The sequence below is a fragment of the Astatotilapia calliptera genome, chromosome 4 (assembly GCF_900246225.1).
Source record: "Astatotilapia calliptera chromosome 4, fAstCal1.2, whole genome shotgun sequence".
NCBI lineage: Eukaryota > Metazoa > Chordata > Actinopteri > Cichliformes > Cichlidae > Astatotilapia > Astatotilapia calliptera.
This window is the reverse complement of record NC_039305.1, coordinates 654,103-672,380: the sequence shown is the minus strand read 5'-3', so window position 1 is coordinate 672,380 and position 18,278 is coordinate 654,103. Positions and strand designations below refer to the sequence as shown.

The following is an 18,278-nucleotide window of genomic DNA, read 5'->3' as shown; positions in this document are numbered from 1 at the left end:
ACTGTATAATGGGTCATTATGACACATACAGGTCGATAATAATATTCTACAGTCTGTCTCATAATTCCTCGCACAGGTGACGTCTCCACTGATCGACTGGTTGGTTTGATTTGATTACATCAAGTGAATTTAGTGATTTTTGAGCTGTTTGGCATCATTGAGCTTCGGTACAGCAAACAGCTGTCTCATGATCAGTCAGCATTGAGGAAGTTGCAGAGGTGACCAATCAGATGACAGGAAGATAACCGTCAGACTGGATTTGCCAGCTCGCTCGCGCTGCTGCAGGAATGTCCTCGGTCCTGTCCGTCCGCCTCCTTCAGGCTGAAGCATGAAAAGCTCGCGTCCCTCCCAAAAACTCGTCAGCGCTCGCTTCCAACCGTCACGTTAACTTGGCCCTCGAGCCAGGCATCACCCAATCTGCTGCCATCACAGTTCCAGAGGTCAAAGGTCCAATTCTTGTCGAAAATAAAGTTTGAAAGATTTTTTCCTGTTTTATTTAAGCTTTTATTAAATGAATAAATAAATCTAATAATGATGTTTTCATTTCATGTTTATTTTATAACATTTATTAAATACGATTCTTTACTAATATTTGTTTCATCAGCTATAATTTAGATACATTTTTGTTGTCATTTCATTTAGTTTGGGTTTGTTTGAAGTCTGATGACATGATTGAAGTTATGAGAAGATCATTTTAATGTTTCTTTGTTTTTAAACTTCGGGACTGAAACATTTTTAAAAACCAATAAAAGGATTCGATCTGATCGATCGGATGTTAAAATGCGTCTGAAAGTGGGAGGAGCAACAATCTCACCCCCCAGCTGCATAAACATCCACCCACCAAACTAACCTGACCGCTTTCTGCACCTGTTGGCCCCGCCCACGCTGACATCACAGAGGAGCACTAACCAGAGTTTCAGGATCCAGAAACGCCTGACCTGACAGAGAGGAAGGTAAGAGCTTTTCCCTGTTTCACGTAGAATGATCTGGACTCACAGACTGATCTTAAATCACAGGAACAAAAACGTGCGGGTTTGGCGGTGTCTCTGATTGGTCAGGTGAGCACACCTGTGCAGGTGTTCCTGTGAGTTTGGCCTCCTGAGTCCGAGCTGCAGGTGGAGCCTGCTGTAGGTTTGATTCCAGACGTCTAACCTGACGTGAGACAACAAAATCTTTACAACCAAAGTCTCAACCTGTTTGTAATCGTGTGGCGTCTGAGCACCTGTGGAGAGGCTCACACCTGAGCGCCAGCTTTTACTTTCAGTCTGGACCAGGGCTGCCCAATCCCGGTCCTCGAGAGCTACCGTCCTGCAGCTTTTAGATGCATCCCTACTCCAACACAGCTGAATCAAATGGTGTGATTACCTCTTCAGCATGCCATCATGTTTGGCAAAGGCCTGATAACAAGCCATTCATTTGATTCGGGTGTGTGGGAACAAGGATGCATCTAAAAGCTGCAGGACGGTAGCTCTCGAGGACCGGGATTGGGCACCCCTGGTCTGGACTAACACTGGGCTGCAGACACGCTGATGTCTGAAAGTTTGAAGTTTCTGGGTCATGGAGAGGATCTGATTGGCTGCTGTGACGAGGTGTTTCTCTGCTTCCTGTTCCACCTCGTCGCTCACTGGACACGAGCAGCTGTGGGAGGCAGAAGTGAAGCTGTGGTGCTGCCGGGTTAAATCCACACAGTTAGTCTGTGTGCTGGTGGAAGAGCGGCGCCTTTACACCGAAACCAACAGCTGCCGGTTTGTCCTGACTGAGTGGGACGCGTTGGTCCTAACCCACCGGTGGCGTGCAGACACCTGACGACGTCCCCCGCCCCAGTGGAGGCGGTGTCAGGCTGCGTGGCTGACCCGCACAGACGCCCCGAGGATGGACTCGGGTTCAGATTTAGCCCAAACCGACCGAGATGTGCAGAGATGCTCTGACGGCTGTCTCAGGATTCAGTTACATGAAGCATTTTTCACTCTCTGCTCGTTTTGACGCTTTGAAACAAACAAACCGAACTGATCACATTTTTACACTGTTTTCATTTCTCTGGCGTTCTGTCCGGTTACAGTCATTTAAAATGACTCTGACTTGTTTCCATGTGCTGATCTTATCTCAGCTCTGACTCACTGCGACGCAGAGCTGCTCGTGGTGAAACACGTAACAGGTGTTGATGCGTCTGAATTCTCCGATGTGCGTGCAGCACTCGGGGCACGCGCAGCCTTTTATCGGTCGCGTCCACGCTCCCACATGTTTTTACTCGGCTCTCACTTCCTGTTCTGGAAATAATGGAGGAAATTACATGGTCTCGAGTGGGGGGTTATTAAGTCGATTCGGCACAAACATGTAAACACAGAGCGTGGATCGTCCACAGACGCCGTTTCTGAGCTGCAGGTTTCATCACTCTGACCAACACTGACTGAACCAGCAGCAGAAGATCAAACTACGCTTCATGTTTGATAAACATCATCATCATCATCACTTCCCTCTGACTCTGGCTGTTGCGTCCTGCACGGCTCTCTCTGCACTCAGAGACCATCAGATCTGCATTATTCTCTGCTGCTGTGTTCAGTGCTGTCGGCCTCTGACAGCAAAGCCTCATCTCTGCTGTTCACACTGAACAAATGTGAACTTCAACGATTGCTCAGCTGTGTCTGTGACTCTTCTTCACTTCAGCAGCATCAGCTCATCTTCACATGTTGATTCATGGTTTTATTTTAAATGGTAAATGGCCTGTGTTTGTATAGCACTTTACACCACATCCAGTCATCCACACATTCACACACTGGTGATGGAAAGCCACAGCCACCCTGGGGCGCACTGACAGAGGCGAGGCTGCACTGGTGCCACCGGGCCCTCTGACCACCACCAGTAGGCAACGGGTGAAGTGTCTTCGGGCCTCGAACCGGCAACCTTCCGAATACAAGGCGAACTCTCACCTCTTGAGCCACGATCGCCCCAGGTTTAAGGTTATCTGCTTTAAAAAGCCAGGCCAGGAAACTCTGCTTCATGTGTTTCTGTTTTAGCCTCAGTGACTTTGACACAAAGGCCTCTGCTGTGATGCTCACACCTCTGATCAAGTCTCACAGTGTCAGCTTGGTTTTATACACAGACACAAAATATGGAGATGAACTGATAACTGATCAGAATTAGAATATTTCTGACTGACTGAGTGAAAACTGAATCGAATCAAAGTGAATCGATACCCAGCCCTGGCCTCGAGGGTCAGCTGTGGTAAACAGCCCTGTGATTGGCTGGTGACCTGTGCAGGTGTGGCTAAGAACAGGTGGGCCGTTTAAGTCCATCCTGGTGCTGCTTCATCATCAGCCATTTGTTTCTCTGAGGTGAGCAGGTGTGGGCTTTATACTTCACAGACGTCATGCGGACGATTCGGTTTTTATCAGGATTCCTCCGAAACTTGCCGATGGATTTGTTTTACATGTTCCGGAGACGATGAACTTTGTCTGGCTCTGGATCAGGGAATTTTTGGAAGCGTTCTTTCAGACAGAGACTGGACTTTTGGATCAGCTGCTCTCTGAATGTTTTACAGTGTAGATGTGCAGATGTTTCCAGATGTTGGCGGAGCGACGCTTTGATCCTGACGGGAATGAAATCAGCTGAAGCTCAGAGTGAAGATGAGATGAGTTTGTTTGAAATGATCTCATCACAGATGAATCGCCTCAGGCTCGCTGCTCGGCCTCTGATGAAGAGGAGTGGTGCGTCCTTGCTTTGAGAGTGATGAAGGTGAGAGGTCATCCTCTGGCTGAAGCCCCACCAACTTCTGCCTCTAGGGTGGAGCTGCTCGAACAAGCCGGAGGACCCGAACGGTTGATGCTGTTCGTCTGGAAAAGGGCACATCCAGACGAGCAGCATCAACCTTTCGGGATTTCCTTACCTGGATGACTGAGCATGAACACAAACTGGAGGATCGCGGTGACGCTGCAGCTGAGGCGCTCGTGCTGCTATCAGAACCAGTTCCTCCAGCGCAGTGACGCTGAATAAACCTGCTGCCGATCTCCTGTGACCAATCCAAACTCAGACGTCACGGAGGAAACGGGCCGAGGCGCAGCAGCCCACCCGACTCGCTCGGCTGCCTCTCCATCAGCATCCAGAGCGTCCAGTTCAGTGGGAGCTCACGCAGCGTGATGCTGCAGGGCGCCGAGGCCATGCCTCTCCTCGCAGACACGCCTCTGCTTCACTCTGAACTGCAGTTTCACGTGTCGGCTTAAAAACACAGTTTTAATCTTTTAAGGCCTGGAAGCTTCACCTGTGACCTCACGGGAACACAAAGGAGCAGGTCCCTTTAAACAGCTGGCCCCGCCCTCTCCACCTGTCCAGGCCTGAGCAGGTGTGCCATGTCTGTCCCCGGGCTCTGACTTATTGCTGTTTTTTTTCTGGGTCAGAGTTCAGTGCGGTTTGGCGTGGGCATCCTGCAGGTCTGAGCAGATAAACATCGCCTCCTCATCCTCCGCCTGCTCCACCATCGCTTCACCGCAACGCTGCTTCATGGCCACCAACCTGACACCACTGGAAAGCCGGGTTATTGATATGCAGCAGCATCTGTGGGTGGATTTGATGATTGAAGAGCGTCGAACACCAGCAGCCTGACACCACCTGCTCCGTGTCACAGCTGTGGGAGACGCCCACAGACTCGGGTCTGCTGCTGCGCCCACAGGTCTGGTTGGTGGCCATGAAGCATCGTCACGGTGAAGCGATGGTGAAGCAAACCCAGATGTTCTGACTGAAGTTTATCAGTCAGAACATCTGGGTCGCCGGGCGGTGACGCTCTGAAAGGTTACAGATGTTAAAGCGCCTGATCCTAAACCCCGCCTCCTCTGTGTCCTCCTCCAGGAGCAGCACGATGGCGGAGTCGACGGAGCTGTTCACAGAGCAGGAGCTCACCTGCTCCATCTGCCTCGACCTGTTCACCGACCCCGTCTCCACCCCCTGCGGACATAACTTCTGCCAGGTGAGTCCACCTGCAGGTGTGAGCACAGGGGGCGCTGTGCGTGGAAGCTGCTGCTGAAGGTTCACCCAGCTGTAATGATCAGGAAACGTAAACAAATCTGTGATCATTGACGTGTTTCTGCTGCTCGGCACGTCCTGAAATGCTTCATTTGTACAAGCTGCTCTCGATTCTGAGTGTTGTTGTTGTTGTTACTATGACGACGATGGTGTTGATTAGCTGCTGTTTTTGGCAGGTCAGGTATTCGTCCTGCTTTACAGCCTTTTAAGAACTAACCAATCACAGGGTCTGCAGCAGTGTTAGTAATGCAAACAGAAAACTACCTGGGGGTGCGTTCAGGTGCAGTGGGTTACTGGTGCGTCCTGTGCCCGCAGGCGTGTATCGGTGGTTACTGGGCGTCCAGTGCCGTGTCCACCTGTCCACTGTGCAAACATCAGTTTGAAGGACGTCCTCAGCTCAGCATCAACAAAGTCTTCGCTCAGATCGCAGAAAAGTACAAACAGACTCACTATGCACCGTTACCGTCGCCCTTCGGTAATGGGGCGCCCGGCGCCGCGATGGCAGGCGCCATGAACACCAACCCCTTCCTGACGCCTGAGCCATCAGTAGCTCAGGCGAACGGGGACGTAGTGTGGTGCGACGTTTGTACGGGAATCAAACAGCCCGCCGTCAGCTCCTGTCTCACCTGCACCGCCTCCTACTGCACTGAGCACGTGCAGCCACATCACACCACGCCATTCTACGCCAAACACCCCCTGATGGACCCCCAGGAGGCCCTGAGGGGCCGCACCTGCTCCGTCCACCGGCGCCTGATGGAGGTATTTATTTTTCTCTATGATTGCTTGATTTGATGTTTATGTAACATTTAAATATTTGAATGTTTTTTTATTTTAAAATGGTCAGTTTCAGATGTTACAATAATTTTTTATATTTTGAACAAATTCAAAAATAATTAGTTTTATTTTAATAACTGGTTTTATTTTATCATGTAAGTAAAACTTTTTCATATCAGTTCATGTTCTGCATTGATGAGCGGCTCACCTGTGCAGGTGTACTGCAGGACGTGTGAGAGCTGCATCTGTGCCATCTGTGTGCTGGAGGAACATCGGATGCATAAAACTGTCTCCGTGCAAACTGAGAGGCTCAGCAAGCAGGTACAAATATCCCAGATTCTTCCCGGGAACGCCATTTATTAAAGTAATTTGATTCTGTTTTTTATTTCATCTCATTTTGGTTGACTGTTATGTTTGTTAATGCTGCTCATTACATTTCATTACAATTCATCATTTAATTTATTATTACATTTATTATTTGTTGTAAATTTGTAAATTTTATTTGAAATTAATGAATTTTTGCAATTTTTGCAAAATTTTTTTTTTGTTTCTTTTTGATGAAAAACAAAGATTTTAAAATGATGAAAAAACATTCTGGAATGAAAATAAATCCTTGGAGATGGATACAAAAAGTAAATTCATCGTTTGGTCCAAAGTGATTTTTGTTGCGGCTCTTTGACTCGACCGTGTCCGCCTGCCTCTTCAGAAACAGGTGTCCAGGACGGAGCAGGAGATCCTGAACCGGATCAAGGAGAAGGAGATCCGTGTGACGGAGCTGAAGAAGAAGCTGGACAGCCTGCAGGTGACTCACCTGTTTGCTCCTTATGTAAAAACCTGGCGGGGCGGGTGGAGCCTGTGGAAGACGATGGCGTTGTCGCTCTCTTCTCACCAAACATCTGAACCCGTCTGTGTTTCAGAGCCATGCTGACAGAGAGCGCGGCGAGGTTGAACACCTGCTGAACGACCTGTCCGGCTCGTTGGACCAGATCCGGTCTCATGTGGTGGGCGGGATCGTGACCCAGCTGGATGCTGTGATGACAAAGGGGGACGGGATGGTGAACCGCCTGGAGGAGGAGCTTAGCCAGCTGACAGAGAGGAGAGCCGCGCTGGAGGCGCAGGCTACCAGTCAAGATCACATCGCCTTCCTGAAGGTGAGGACGCCTGCAGTCACCGATCCCAGAATCACAACAGAGGCCTGCTTCATCACCCCTCTTCATCACCCCTCTTCCTCCCTCAGACATACGAGGCGACCACGGCTCCTCTGGCCGAGGATCTGCAGGCCCAGGCGGATGACGACTCGCAGCTGGTGCTCCACTTCCATCTGGGCGAGGTGAAGCTCGCTTTGTCCGAGGTCAAGGAAAAGATGGAGGAGATCCAGACCGGGGAGATCCGCTCGCGAGGACTGCGAGGACCCCGAGGATCCCGAGCGGACTCCTGTGAGTTCCAGATGTTACAGCACAGTCTGCAGATGTTGGGTTCCAGATGTTTCCTCTGAGTCGTTTCTTTCACCTGTTTCAGTTTCAGCCGGTGACATGATGGCGGCCGAGAGCATGCTCAGTCTAAGAGCCAGCACGGCCAGTCTCAGGAAGAGCCAGTGGTCCCTGAAAGGTGAGAGGTCAGAGATCACTTCCTGTATCTACCTGCAGGTGTGCCACAATCCGATCATTCCAAGCTCCTCTGTGGAGCCCTGCAATAAAGAGTGACTCTATTCTACTCTATTCTCCTTACTGAGGGAAGAATTTATCCAGTCAGAATAAGCCAGAGAAGCGAGCTCCGTCAGAGGCAGTTACGGCCACGGTGTTGGATGGAGCGCTGTTGCAGACACTCAAGACACCACCCACGAAAACACACGCTGATTATAAATGTACATTATCATCACCTCACTGCACTCTGTGTACATATGAAAAAGGAAACTATGGAGCGGTTCTTATATAGCCCTGGTCTACTCTGAGCACTCAGAGCTTCCCGTCCTCGCACGTGCACACATGTCCTCGCACGTGCACACATGTCCTCGCACGTGCACACATGTGGACATGAGTCCACACATGGACACTCTGATGGGGTCAGTATCATGCCCAGTGATATTTGGCACGATTGAACCACAAACCTTCAGATCAGCAGATGTGCATGCGCAGTATTTTGGCTCTTTTTGTACTTCACTTTTCTTCCTGTGCCCTGTGAATGTCCACAGTGTCTCTGTCTCTGCTGTGGGAACATGTTGCTTACCTCGACAGGTTGACTTGTTTAGGGAAGTGCTGCTCATCCCACAATTTCTTATGTTGAGGAAATGAGTTACAAGTTGTGGGGCTTTTATTGTGAAAGAATAACTGAGTGTTTTCCTGTCTACTTTCAGACCTAAAGAAGAGCAAGCAGGTGTCAGGTACGTACCTGTGTGAGTGTGCAGCAGACATGGATGCTCACCGTCAGCCTTTCAGACACCGATAACGAAATTATGAATCAAATCAAAGATGACAGATTTTTTTAAATGCTGGTCGTTTTTAAACGACACAAAGATGAAGTGAAAGGATAAAAACGCTGAGTTGTTAGAGAAGCTGTAGCGGTGGGAGGTTTGTGAAGAGATGAGAGCTTGTTTCTGATTGCTGATGAAATGTGTTCGTTTGTTGTTGCAGGATACAAGAAGGCCCGACTCTACATGGGTGAGGTTTTCAGCGTTTTGGTTTCTGGGTGATTCGGTTGATGCAGGTCGGGTTTGGTTATAACTGCATTCACACAGACAGACAGCTGCCAGCTAATGCTGGGCAACATCCAAGTAAAACACTCTGGCTCCGCCCCCCAGATGCTCTCTTACCATAGTAACCTCACAGCAGCCACGTTACTGGTCACATGATCTCATTAAACAGCCTAAACACGGTCCAGAGGTCCAGCTCAGGTGAAGCTAGCCACCTGTATCACCATCCACCTTTCAGTCACAGAGGCCACACCCCCTAATAAAGCACATTTTAAATGATACACAAACAGTTTCAGGCTGTAAACGTTTGTTTCTGCTGTAAGTTTGAACATGCGGGCTGACTCACTGCTGCCTCTACTGGAGGAACTGCAGGTTTAGCCTCATGGTGAGGTCTTCACATTATATATTTCTAAGCAAAGATACGTAATAGTGCTTCATTGGATTCAGCGTTGTTACATATATTTGATTTCTGGACTGTAGAGGAGCTTTGCATGATTCACAGTTCAAAATAATCCTCCTGTATCAGATACTGGGCCTCAGCGCAGGTCCTCTCTTCATCCTCTGAACGTTGTGATTGGCTGCCCTTCATAATCGTCAGATGGGTTCAGCTCATGTGGTAGAATCGACCGTAAAGGGGATGTGCCCTCGCTACCTTTAGATTCACAGGGTTACTGAAGCTGACTCTGAGATCACTGATATGAAACTCCAAGGCTCAAACAGGGGAAGTCCACCTTTACTCATCCTGTGGTGAGGTGTCGGGATCGTCCTGGATCGAGTTCTTCAGCCATTGTGATGACTATTTCAGCCTCCAGGGGACCTTGCTGTTATGTTTACCTGTGCTTGTTGCTTCCAGAGGACGTGACGCTGAACCCGGTGACGGCGTATCCCTTCCTGATCCTGTCCGAGGACCGTAAGCAGGTGAAGAGAGGAGAGAAGCTGCAGTTCTACAGAAACAGCCCGCACAGGTTCGACGTCTGGTCCTGCGTCCTCGCCAAGGAGGGATTCAGCTCCGGGCGCCACTACTGGGAGGTCAGGACCCAACCGGCCTTGGGACTGGGTTCAGTAATGGCTAGCAGGATCCAAGTCTGATCTCAGGTGTGTTTTTCAGGTGTGCGTCGGGGAGAATAAAGACTGGAAGCTGGGCGTGGTCAGCGAGTCGGCTCAGAGGAAGGGTCTGTTCGATATGTGCCCGTCTCACGGATACTACGCCATCTGGTGGAGCAGCAGCCAGCTGAGGGCGCTCACCACGCCGCCGCTCACCAAGGTCCAGTCCACGTTTCACATGCACTTATGTACGGAAGGCCACTGGTGCCGCAAGAAAGCAGCCACTCAGACTTAAACATTATTTTGGTCAGCGTGACTTTAACATAGAAAATCTCTAAATTTAATTGAAATAAGTTGGCGCAAAAAGTACCCAAAATCCATCATTTCCACACATTTAATAACTTTAAAATCTGATGAAATTAATTCTATTGTGTGTTAATGACAAAATTTTAAGGCAAGAAGGATGCAAACAAGCCCATCCTGTAAAGCTCAATAAAAAAATACAAATTAAATTTATGTTTATTTATGTTTATGTCATTTATGTTTTTAATGCAACAGTTAAACTTTGAGTCCTTTCATGAATACAAAAACACCACAGTGTCTTTTTGGCACCAGTGGGCTTCCACACCTTGAGGCTTCTTGACAGTTTGCAACTTCTGTCGACTCGTCTTAATCGTATTCTGTTTGCGTCTCACCTGCAGGTCAAAGGTCACCACCCCAAGCTGCGACAGGTGGGCGTGTTCCTGGACATGGAGGAGGGTCAGGTGTCCCTTTACAATGTGAAGTCGGGCTCAGAGATCTACAGCTTCCACACATCCACTGAGTTCACCGAGAGGATGTTTCCTCTGCTGGGGACCGGAGACAAAGAAGTCCCCCTGATCCTCCTCACCACGCTGCAGCACCCGGCCTGAGGGACTGGGACCAGAACCGGGACCAACCGGAGGGTCAATGCTGAGCGAACTAAGAGCAGAGGAACTGCAGGTGGAGTCGAATCGTCCTCACGTTGATCTCCAGACTCTGCAGTGAGACTTGAAACAACAAAGGATGTTTGTCTCGTTTTGTCCCCGTTAGATCCTGACAGGCGATGGTTTTGTAATATCGATCACTGAAGAACGATGTGCTCTTACAGCCAGAGCTGCTTCTTAAATTTGTAAATATGGTCATAAAAATACATCAAATGAATCGAGGGAACCAACTTTTTTTTTTTTAACAATTAAAATGATATAAAGAAGTTTTCACTTTGTGTAACCAGTTTGTTTTTGTAACGCTGTGAAACTAAAAGATTAGTAACACTAAACCTTTACTGAGATTTTGTGAAACATAAAATTATTAAACTCAAAGCAAATAGTTGATGTCATGAATACGTCACGTTTAATGTAACAGCTTATCGAACAATAGTTAAATTCTGTTTTCATATTTTTTCTAAATGTGTTGCCTTTTTTGGCAACATATTGGCAACCTTCTTTTCGGGGGGCGGGCGCAGCAGCTTCTAGTGGACGTCAGAGGAACTGCAGCCATGGTGATAGTTAATAACTGACAGTTAAATTATTTTATGAAAAACAAACGTTTCAGCGTGACCTCGGATTTTTGCCAGACGTCCGTGTACTGTAAAGCTTGTTTTTCCAGTAGATTCTGAGAAGTGTCGAATAATGTTGGAAATAAAAGTGAACTTGTTAAATAAAGAAAAGAAAAATTGAGGTTGTTGACGTGTTTTTTTTCTTCTTTTATTCATGTTGCTGAAACACAAACTTACTGTGATCAAAGGTCAAGGTTCAGATCTGGGATCACACCACAATCGCAAAATCCCTCCATGCGTCCAGACCCGACCCTCACATCACAGCTCGGATCAGAAACTCTTCGTTTCATTTCTTCATTTTCACCTTCTGATTGGTTTTACTTCCTGCTGCTCACTGCCATTGCTCCAGCTTGTTTCTCTGATGTGGGACGAGCTCAGGACCAGTCACATGCTTTTAAACAATGTATTCCTGACACTCGTTATTAGATTAAAAGAACCAGGTAACGCACGCTCGCTGCACGAGTCCATGGTTGTCATCGGTGACGCTGAAACAGAAATTATGTCCCTGTTTAAACCTTTCACATGTCAAACGTCTGCTGCGTGCTCCGACCTGCCAGGCAGTCCGACAACTTCCTAAAAGCAGGTTATTAGTTCAGTGCCCCCTACTGTCCCACCCATGTTACTACAGCTCCAGCTCCTGGTCGTAACGAGCTCACTGAAACTGAGCGTGGTGCTGAAACGGGACGCCAGGGCCGCTGTCTCTCCACGCTCAGCTGATTACCGTAGGGCAGGGTCTCAGGGTGCTGAGGCGTCTGCTCAGGTATTAACATCAGCACAGAAAATATGCACCACGAGCTTCATGCTTCATGTTATCCTTACACCACCGAGCACCGATGCGTAGAGCCCGCCGCAGAGCCTTACCCGACCATCTTTAAGCTCCTCCCCCCACACTGGTGATATCATCTGTGGCGATCGAGGACGGAAGTGACGTCAGCACAGCTCTACTCATTCAACTTCATATTTTATTTAACATAAATCATACTGCAGTCAGTGTGAACAGCCGGGGTTTCAATATACACAATAGAATCGTAACATTTTAACCCCCTCCCCCTTAACCCCACCCACAACCCCCCCAAATGAAAATCGACCCCCCCTCCCCCTGTAACCCCGCCCCCAGACCTACAAGCCTTTAAACATAACCCTCCCACCCTATAACAGCCCCACCCATCTCACACAGCTCCGCCCACCAACCCTGTCTTCATGTTTCCATCTAGCAGCGAACTCCAAACTTCTCCATCCGCCACACCTGCAGAGCGTCATGTGACCACCTTAAGCACAATGGCACTAACAAGCCCCTCACATAAAATCAAGCTCCACCTCCACACCACCCGCAGAGTAACAAGCCCCTCCCTCCAGTGTAGGCACACACAAAAATCAAAAACATGTAGCATCTCCTAGCATTGCTAACAGACTCCGCCCACTCCCACAAGCCACTCCCCCTTTGCTGGAGAAGAAAAAAAATTAAAAATGGAGCATGTGCTTAAGGCCCCTCTCCTACAAGCCCCTCCCCTTGTGCTGACATTATCATTACACCTGCAGGTGCAGCAGATGGCTTTAAGGCTCCGCCTACAGGTGGTCACAAGCGCCACCCACAAGTGTCCATACAACACTGAAGCTGCTAGGGTTTGGAGTTTGCTGCTAGTGGACTTGCATGTAACCAACAAGGGGGCGGGTCCATTCTAACCGCCCGTCTGATGTCAGGCTCCCTCGCCAAAAACTCGAAAACTAACAAAAAGAAAAAAACAAAATCACATGAGTATCATCATCACCAGCATCATGGCCATCACTGACCACCCTGCCCTCCCCCTCCCCCGTCCATCATCATCATCATCATCGGCGGCCGTCTGCTGGCAGCCATCTTTTTGAGTCCATTCAGGTGTGTGTTGTGTGTCGGCGTCCCGCGGCGGCATGTCGACGGTTCAATGCTGCGTCTCAGAAGTTAAACAGAGACAAACAGGAGGGGAGGGAGGAGGGCAGAGGGGGAGGATGAGGTTCTTCTTCTTTTGTTTTGAAACAGAAAAGCGTCTTCTGGTGTGCTGCTTCCTGTCGCTGCAGCTCCTGCTTCAGCCAACGAGCAGGACCGGGGAGGAGGGGGAGGAGAAGTAGTGAAGGTGGTGGGAGGGGGGAGGTGGGATGGGAGGGAGCTCAGAGGATGATGGGACGCTAAGTTATTTAAGACATCTCTCAAAGTAGGTGGCGCCCACGTAGCCGCCCCTCAGGGAGCGATGGACATTCTGCTCGAAGAGCCGCCGGTTCGTCTGCAGGACCTCCGCCGCCTCCTTGTTCAGCGGATCCTCTGGGTTTGGCTCCTGTGGGGGGAGACGGGGAAGCAAAAGGCGACAACGGTCGTTAAATGTCTCGTTACAAAACGTTCACCAGCTGAGGGCAGCACTGAGCCGCAGAAGAGAAAACATGCGCACTCACTAGAAATAGATACTGTAGGCCGTAGATGATGGAGTTTATTGTCAGCACGGGCTTCCAGTCCTCTCTGTGGAGAAGAAGGAACAGGTGAGCAGCAGAAGACCTCACCTGGAAACGCTCACCTGTCTGACCTCAGTGTGACCTCAAGTTTGATTTTAAGAACGCACACACCTTAGGATGTTTAGGCAGACGTTGCCCTCCAGGTCGATGTTGGGGTGATACACCATCGTCTCACATTTTACCTTTGGGGGGTCGTGGGGGTAACCCTGTCCTACCTGAAACACACACACACTGTCAGATCACCTGCTTCTTAACGAGCCCCCGGCGATGACCCTCGAAATGTCGCCGGACCCTCTGAGCTGAGATTAGCAGCCTCTACAGGTGAGGTCAGAAGTCTCCGCCAATCACAGGCGTGGATGTCAGGATGGAACGACTGTACAGCAAACATCAAAGGAGTTGGAAGAACAGGTCTGTGAAGACGTTTCATCCCAGAAGCTTCTCCGTCACAGACTTTAGTGGGAGTGGCCCTAAGAGTATTCATCATGTGACTCATGTGATTATCAGCAGATGTCTTGGAACCATTGTGAGACTTTGCCCCACCCCATCATGTGACCCACTGAGGTCACCTGATGCAGGTTGTGAGTGGGCGTCAGGGGTCTGGGAAGGATCTCAGACCAGTGTAGGTGGCGAATGTGAACACTGGCATCCTGGATAGAGTGACCTTTGACCTTTAGATGCAGATGAGTGTTTTGCTTTTAGAGCTGAAGAAGCTTGTTGGATGAGACGAAACGTCTTCAACAACCAAACACGTCTGCTGGCTTTCTTCCCGAGCTCCTCGGACTTCCCTGAGCTGAATGATGTACAGCAAACTCCTTCAATGACTCTAAAGAACAAGTTTGCATTTGCTTTTCTCTGATCCACACAGGCCCAGATACACAGACATCTTTTATTAAGCGAGTTTTATTTTGACACGGTCAGGTTATTCAGATGTGTCACCACTTTGGCCTGGAAGAAGGCCCAAACTGCCCCCCTTCAGATGACACCACATCAGGAACCACCGAGACTCAAGCCTGCCATGACCCACAGCGAAGCCAGTTTCACATCGCCACGGACCGAGAGGGTCCCAACCAAGAAAGAAGCACCTGCTCCAAAATCAAAACCTTTAAAAACGTGTACCTGCCCACATGGATGAACCAAATGCCTCCAGGAGAAGAGTCTGATGGTCAGAGACAAAGACTGAGCTGTGTGGCCAAAGGTTAGTGGTGGTGTGTTCATTTATTGGCCCCGTGTGGAGCAGGGAAACGCCAACACTAATTCAAACCTGTTTTTTTAGAGTTTGCTGTACAGTCACTTCAGCCTGGAACAAGAACATCCAGGCCCATGACGACTGACCACAGCTACCAGTCGCCAATGGTGACGGTCCACCCCGATCCTGAAATATAAAAACTATCATTTAAACGCATTAAAATGAGCCACGCACTTATCAAAACGTCTCTTTGCCTTCCTGTAAATCATCAGCGACGAGCCTCCTCTCCTGACCCCCACCGGCGTTCCTACCGGCCTGCAGCAGCCACCGCAGGAAGTCTGCAGGCGGGCCAGCAGGAAGACCAGGTGGACTCAGGAGACCTGTAGGACCGTGGAACGTCACACAAGTCTGTCAGCGATTATGATGAATCCACCTGCTAGTCCTTTACGGGCTCACCTGCAGAAACCTCAGGACTTCTTACAGCTCAACCATGAGGACATCTAAACACTGCGTGAAAGGCAGCACCTGATTTATAACACCAGAGAAAATGAGAGCCTCGTGGAGAAAACGGAAGAAAAAAGTGATTTTATCATCGCTGCAAGCCAAATTCATAAATAAAGTGATAATTAAATAATGGAGCTACATTAGTGAGCCTCTTATTGATGTTCTCAGGGCGCTGTGGGCCGGACTTTACACAGGTGAGACCTGTTGTTAGACCAGTGGAGGCTGCTGAGGGTCAGACTGTTTCAGGATTATTTCAGCATGAAGAGCCGAGGGTGGAGCCGAGGGTGGAGCAGAGAGAGAGACGGCTGTTTCTCACCTTAAAGCTGAAGACAAACTTTCCTCCTTTGTAAAAACCCTGAGAGACAAAAAGACAAACAGAGGCAGACTCGTTAGCTCAGCATCATCTTCATCTCCCGATTCAGCCCCTCATCCTCACTCTGTACATCCTGAGGTTTCATACACCTGTGTGCCACATGAGTGGGAACAATCGGCTCTGGTGCAGCAGTGTCTGAAACTGGTCCTGCGCTCACAGGTGGAGGTGTTTCACTGCTTTTACAGACAGCACTGCTCGTGTTACTGACGCACACCTGCAGCTCTCACAGGTGTTTGTCCTCAAAGTCAGAGAGGAATAAAGTTTTTATGCAATCACGTCTCTGAATGAAACGCACACACGCACCTCGTCCGGTGAAATGATGAGTCTGAAGTTGAGGAGGTCGTCATCATCGGGGAAGTTGATCTCACACGTCTTTGGTAAGTTCAACTCATTGATGTCTGAAAAACAAACACAGGCAGGTGTTACTGATTCTGATTCGTCCTCGGGAATCAAAGACGTCCTTCATCTCTTCTTCTTTCACCTTTCAGAGGCTCATGAAAACATCTGGAGCTCTAAATACCTTGTCTGTATGCTAGGACCTGTGAAAAGCAGTGCTGACACGAAGGTCTCTGAACTGTCCCAAAAGACTTAAAAATCCAGAACAACATCTGGAACACTTTCAGCTAGAACTGGAACCTTCTCCAAGACCTCCTTCAGCATTTCTCAATCTCACCTTGGTATTTAAGGACTTCTAAAACCTCTGGACCTCTTTAAATATTCTTAAAAATCTCCACATATTGTGTTCTTTAGGACTTCAAAAATGTTATGTCATCATCTCCAAAATCTCAATAACCTCCAGAGAAGAACACAAACCTCCTTAATCAACTTAGATGAGCATCAATGAGAAATGACGGCCTAGACCCACGAGGTAAAGAAATAAAAGGACCATTATGAAACAAATCTAATCAACTTTTATGTGTCAAAACGTTTTTGCCAAAATGTGGAAGAACAACTTCCAAATGTAAAAAACCCTGATCTTGTCGCAGGTTTAGGGAGTGACTCTGAAACCACTGGATACCTTCTTGTTGTTTAAGGCACCAAAACATCTGGACCATCTTCAGAATTGCTTTGATCCCGTGTGGTGGGTCAGAGCGGGCCCAGGTGGTCACTCAGGTCTGCTAAACACAGGTTGGAACCCAGACCCACGGGCCTACAGATCCCCTGAGGACCCCAAACCTCTGCAACCCCATGAATCGCTGAGATTCAAATTGTCATTCATCAGGTGGGTGGAGGCAAGAAGAAGTAGGTGGTTGGTGTCAGGAACACGTGCTTTTTCTTGGACACTTGCTGGGGCATCACCGCCCAGCCTTTTGGCCTGTGTCACTCCTGCTCGGGTTATGCTCCAGATAAGAGACCAAAAGGTATGAAACCACCGACAACCAGCCAATCAGATCCATGGAAACCACAGAGCCCATTCCAGCAGATCACTTAGAAGTTGAGAAGGGTTTCAGACCTGTCCAGGTCAGATGCTGCAAAGTAGACAGATAGAGCTGATAATTCGGACAGGTGAGCTGGACTCTGAGAATAGGGACCTGAGGCTGTTCTCCTATTGGTCACCCACACCAGGTGACTCACAAGGCGTCTGACAGGCAGGCAGGACCCTCAGAGTCTACTGTGATCCACCACACAGGTTCAGCCTGGTTCTAACCCTGCAGTCTAAGCCGGGCTCTGATCTGCGTTCACCTGTCGCCCTGCAGCCCCTCGGGTCGACCTGCACCTGAGGAGGATAGAGGGTCAGGAAGGTGGGCGCTGTGCTCAGGTGTTCCACTGAGTCCCTGTGTTCCTAACTCACCTGGTGTTAGGTAGAAGTGGACCCCGCGGAACTGACACAGCAGTTAGAGGCTAGCTGCCGTTAGCCGTCAGTGTTTACGGCTATCCGGCGTTAGCTGTTAGCAGCTGTGTTCCGGGTTAGTGTTGTTAGCTGCTAGCTGCTGCTAACTGCGTGCTAACACCTTTAGCCTGCGTTTTGTTTTCATGTAGCACAGCCGGGCTAGCAGCCCTAGCTAACACCAGCTTCAGCCGCAGTTAGTCGGCCAGCCGTTAGCCCGAGTGAGCTACAGCAACACCGGGTCTGGGTTTGAGAGCCCTGGGTCCCGTGGGTTCGGTGTCGGCCGGTGGGTAACTCTCGGCTAACAGAGCCTACCTTTCTGTATTCGGAGCTGGGCCGCGCTGGCTTTCTTGCCCCCGGCTCCGGTTCTGTTTCCTCCAGCAGATTCCTCGTCTTTCTTCTGCTGCTTCAGGGAAAAGAGCTTAATCATCTTCAGTTATTTGACACACGAGGCGTCCCTTCTGTGAGCCGTCAGCGGGTCTGAGAGGGTCTGAGAGCGGGGTGGTTTCCCAACAGCACCGTGATGTGAATGGAGCCGGTGCGTCTGATCACGGAGGCAGGAGGAGCTAGCAGCGGAGCTAGCAGCGAGCTGGCTAGCGGGAGAGAGGGGAGGGGAGGAGAGGAGGGGGGTTGAGCGCGCGCGCGTGTGTGTTGGTCTGAAACACGTGAAAGTCCACTGGTGCCAGAAGAAAACAATCGCGAGATGGTCTGGGGGCTGCTGGAAAGAGTGAGGGGGCCACAGGCAGGTAAACCCAGCTTTAAAAACTCTGGGTTCAAGAAAAGTGATGAAAAGCACCTGAACGTGAGTTT

General features: G+C 49.4%; 2 protein-coding genes across 3 annotated transcripts; one reads left to right on the top strand and one right to left on the bottom strand.

The window, feature by feature from the left end:
• The first annotated feature begins 818 nt into the window (after nt 1-818).
• On the top strand, nt 819-10,867 carry btr30 (bloodthirsty-related gene family, member 30). 2 transcript variants are annotated; one of them, XM_026163828.1, is made up of 13 exons: nt 819-953; nt 4,840-4,957; nt 5,329-5,772; nt 6,004-6,108; nt 6,494-6,589; nt 6,705-6,938; nt 7,025-7,223; nt 7,306-7,395; nt 8,141-8,167; nt 8,418-8,444; nt 9,330-9,505; nt 9,585-9,740; nt 10,222-10,867. In XM_026163828.1, the coding sequence occupies exons 2-13, from the start codon at nt 4,850-4,852 to the stop codon at nt 10,429-10,431; spliced, it is 1,872 nt and encodes a 623-aa protein (XP_026019613.1). In that variant the 5' UTR covers nt 819-953; nt 4,840-4,849; the 3' UTR covers nt 10,432-10,867. The 2 variants fall into 2 exon arrangements, with proteins under 2 accessions (XP_026019613.1, XP_026019614.1); XM_026163829.1 differs by lacking the exon at nt 819-953 and adding an exon at nt 984-1,058.
• A 1,375-nt stretch (nt 10,868-12,242) lies between these two features.
• ube2m (ubiquitin conjugating enzyme E2 M) lies at nt 12,243-18,223 on the bottom strand. The gene is made up of 6 exons (XM_026163827.1): nt 17,784-18,223; nt 15,944-16,038; nt 15,584-15,622; nt 13,689-13,792; nt 13,521-13,584; nt 12,243-13,405 (listed from the first exon to the last, which is right to left on the bottom strand). The coding sequence occupies exons 1-6, from the start codon at nt 17,896-17,898 to the stop codon at nt 13,265-13,267; spliced, it is 558 nt and encodes a 185-aa protein (XP_026019612.1). The 5' UTR covers nt 17,899-18,223; the 3' UTR covers nt 12,243-13,264.
• Between the last annotated feature and the right edge of the window lie 55 nt (nt 18,224-18,278).

What these genes read in the sequence shown, in the direction of transcription:
- ube2m (XM_026163827.1), bottom strand. Translation starts at nt 17,898, where the DNA reads ATGATTAAGCTCTTTTCCCTGAAGCAGCAGAAGAAAGACGAGGAATCT. An exon ending in GTCTGCCTAAACATCCTAAG is followed by an intron (nt 13,585 to 13,688) that starts GTGTGTGCGTTC and finishes TCTTCTCCACAG; the next exon opens with AGAGGACTGGAAGCCCGTGC. An exon ending in GCCTACAGTATCTATTTCTA is followed by an intron (nt 13,406 to 13,520) that starts GTGAGTGCGCAT and finishes CTCCCCCCACAG; the next exon opens with GAGCCAAACCCAGAGGATCC.
- btr30 (XM_026163828.1), top strand. Translation starts at nt 4,850, where the DNA reads ATGGCGGAGTCGACGGAGCTGTTCACAGAGCAGGAGCTCACCTGCTCC. An exon ending in ATCACATCGCCTTCCTGAAG is followed by an intron (nt 6,939 to 7,024) that starts GTGAGGACGCCT and finishes TTCCTCCCTCAG; the next exon opens with ACATACGAGGCGACCACGGC. An exon ending in CCGGGCGCCACTACTGGGAG is followed by an intron (nt 9,506 to 9,584) that starts GTCAGGACCCAA and finishes TGTGTTTTTCAG; the next exon opens with GTGTGCGTCGGGGAGAATAA.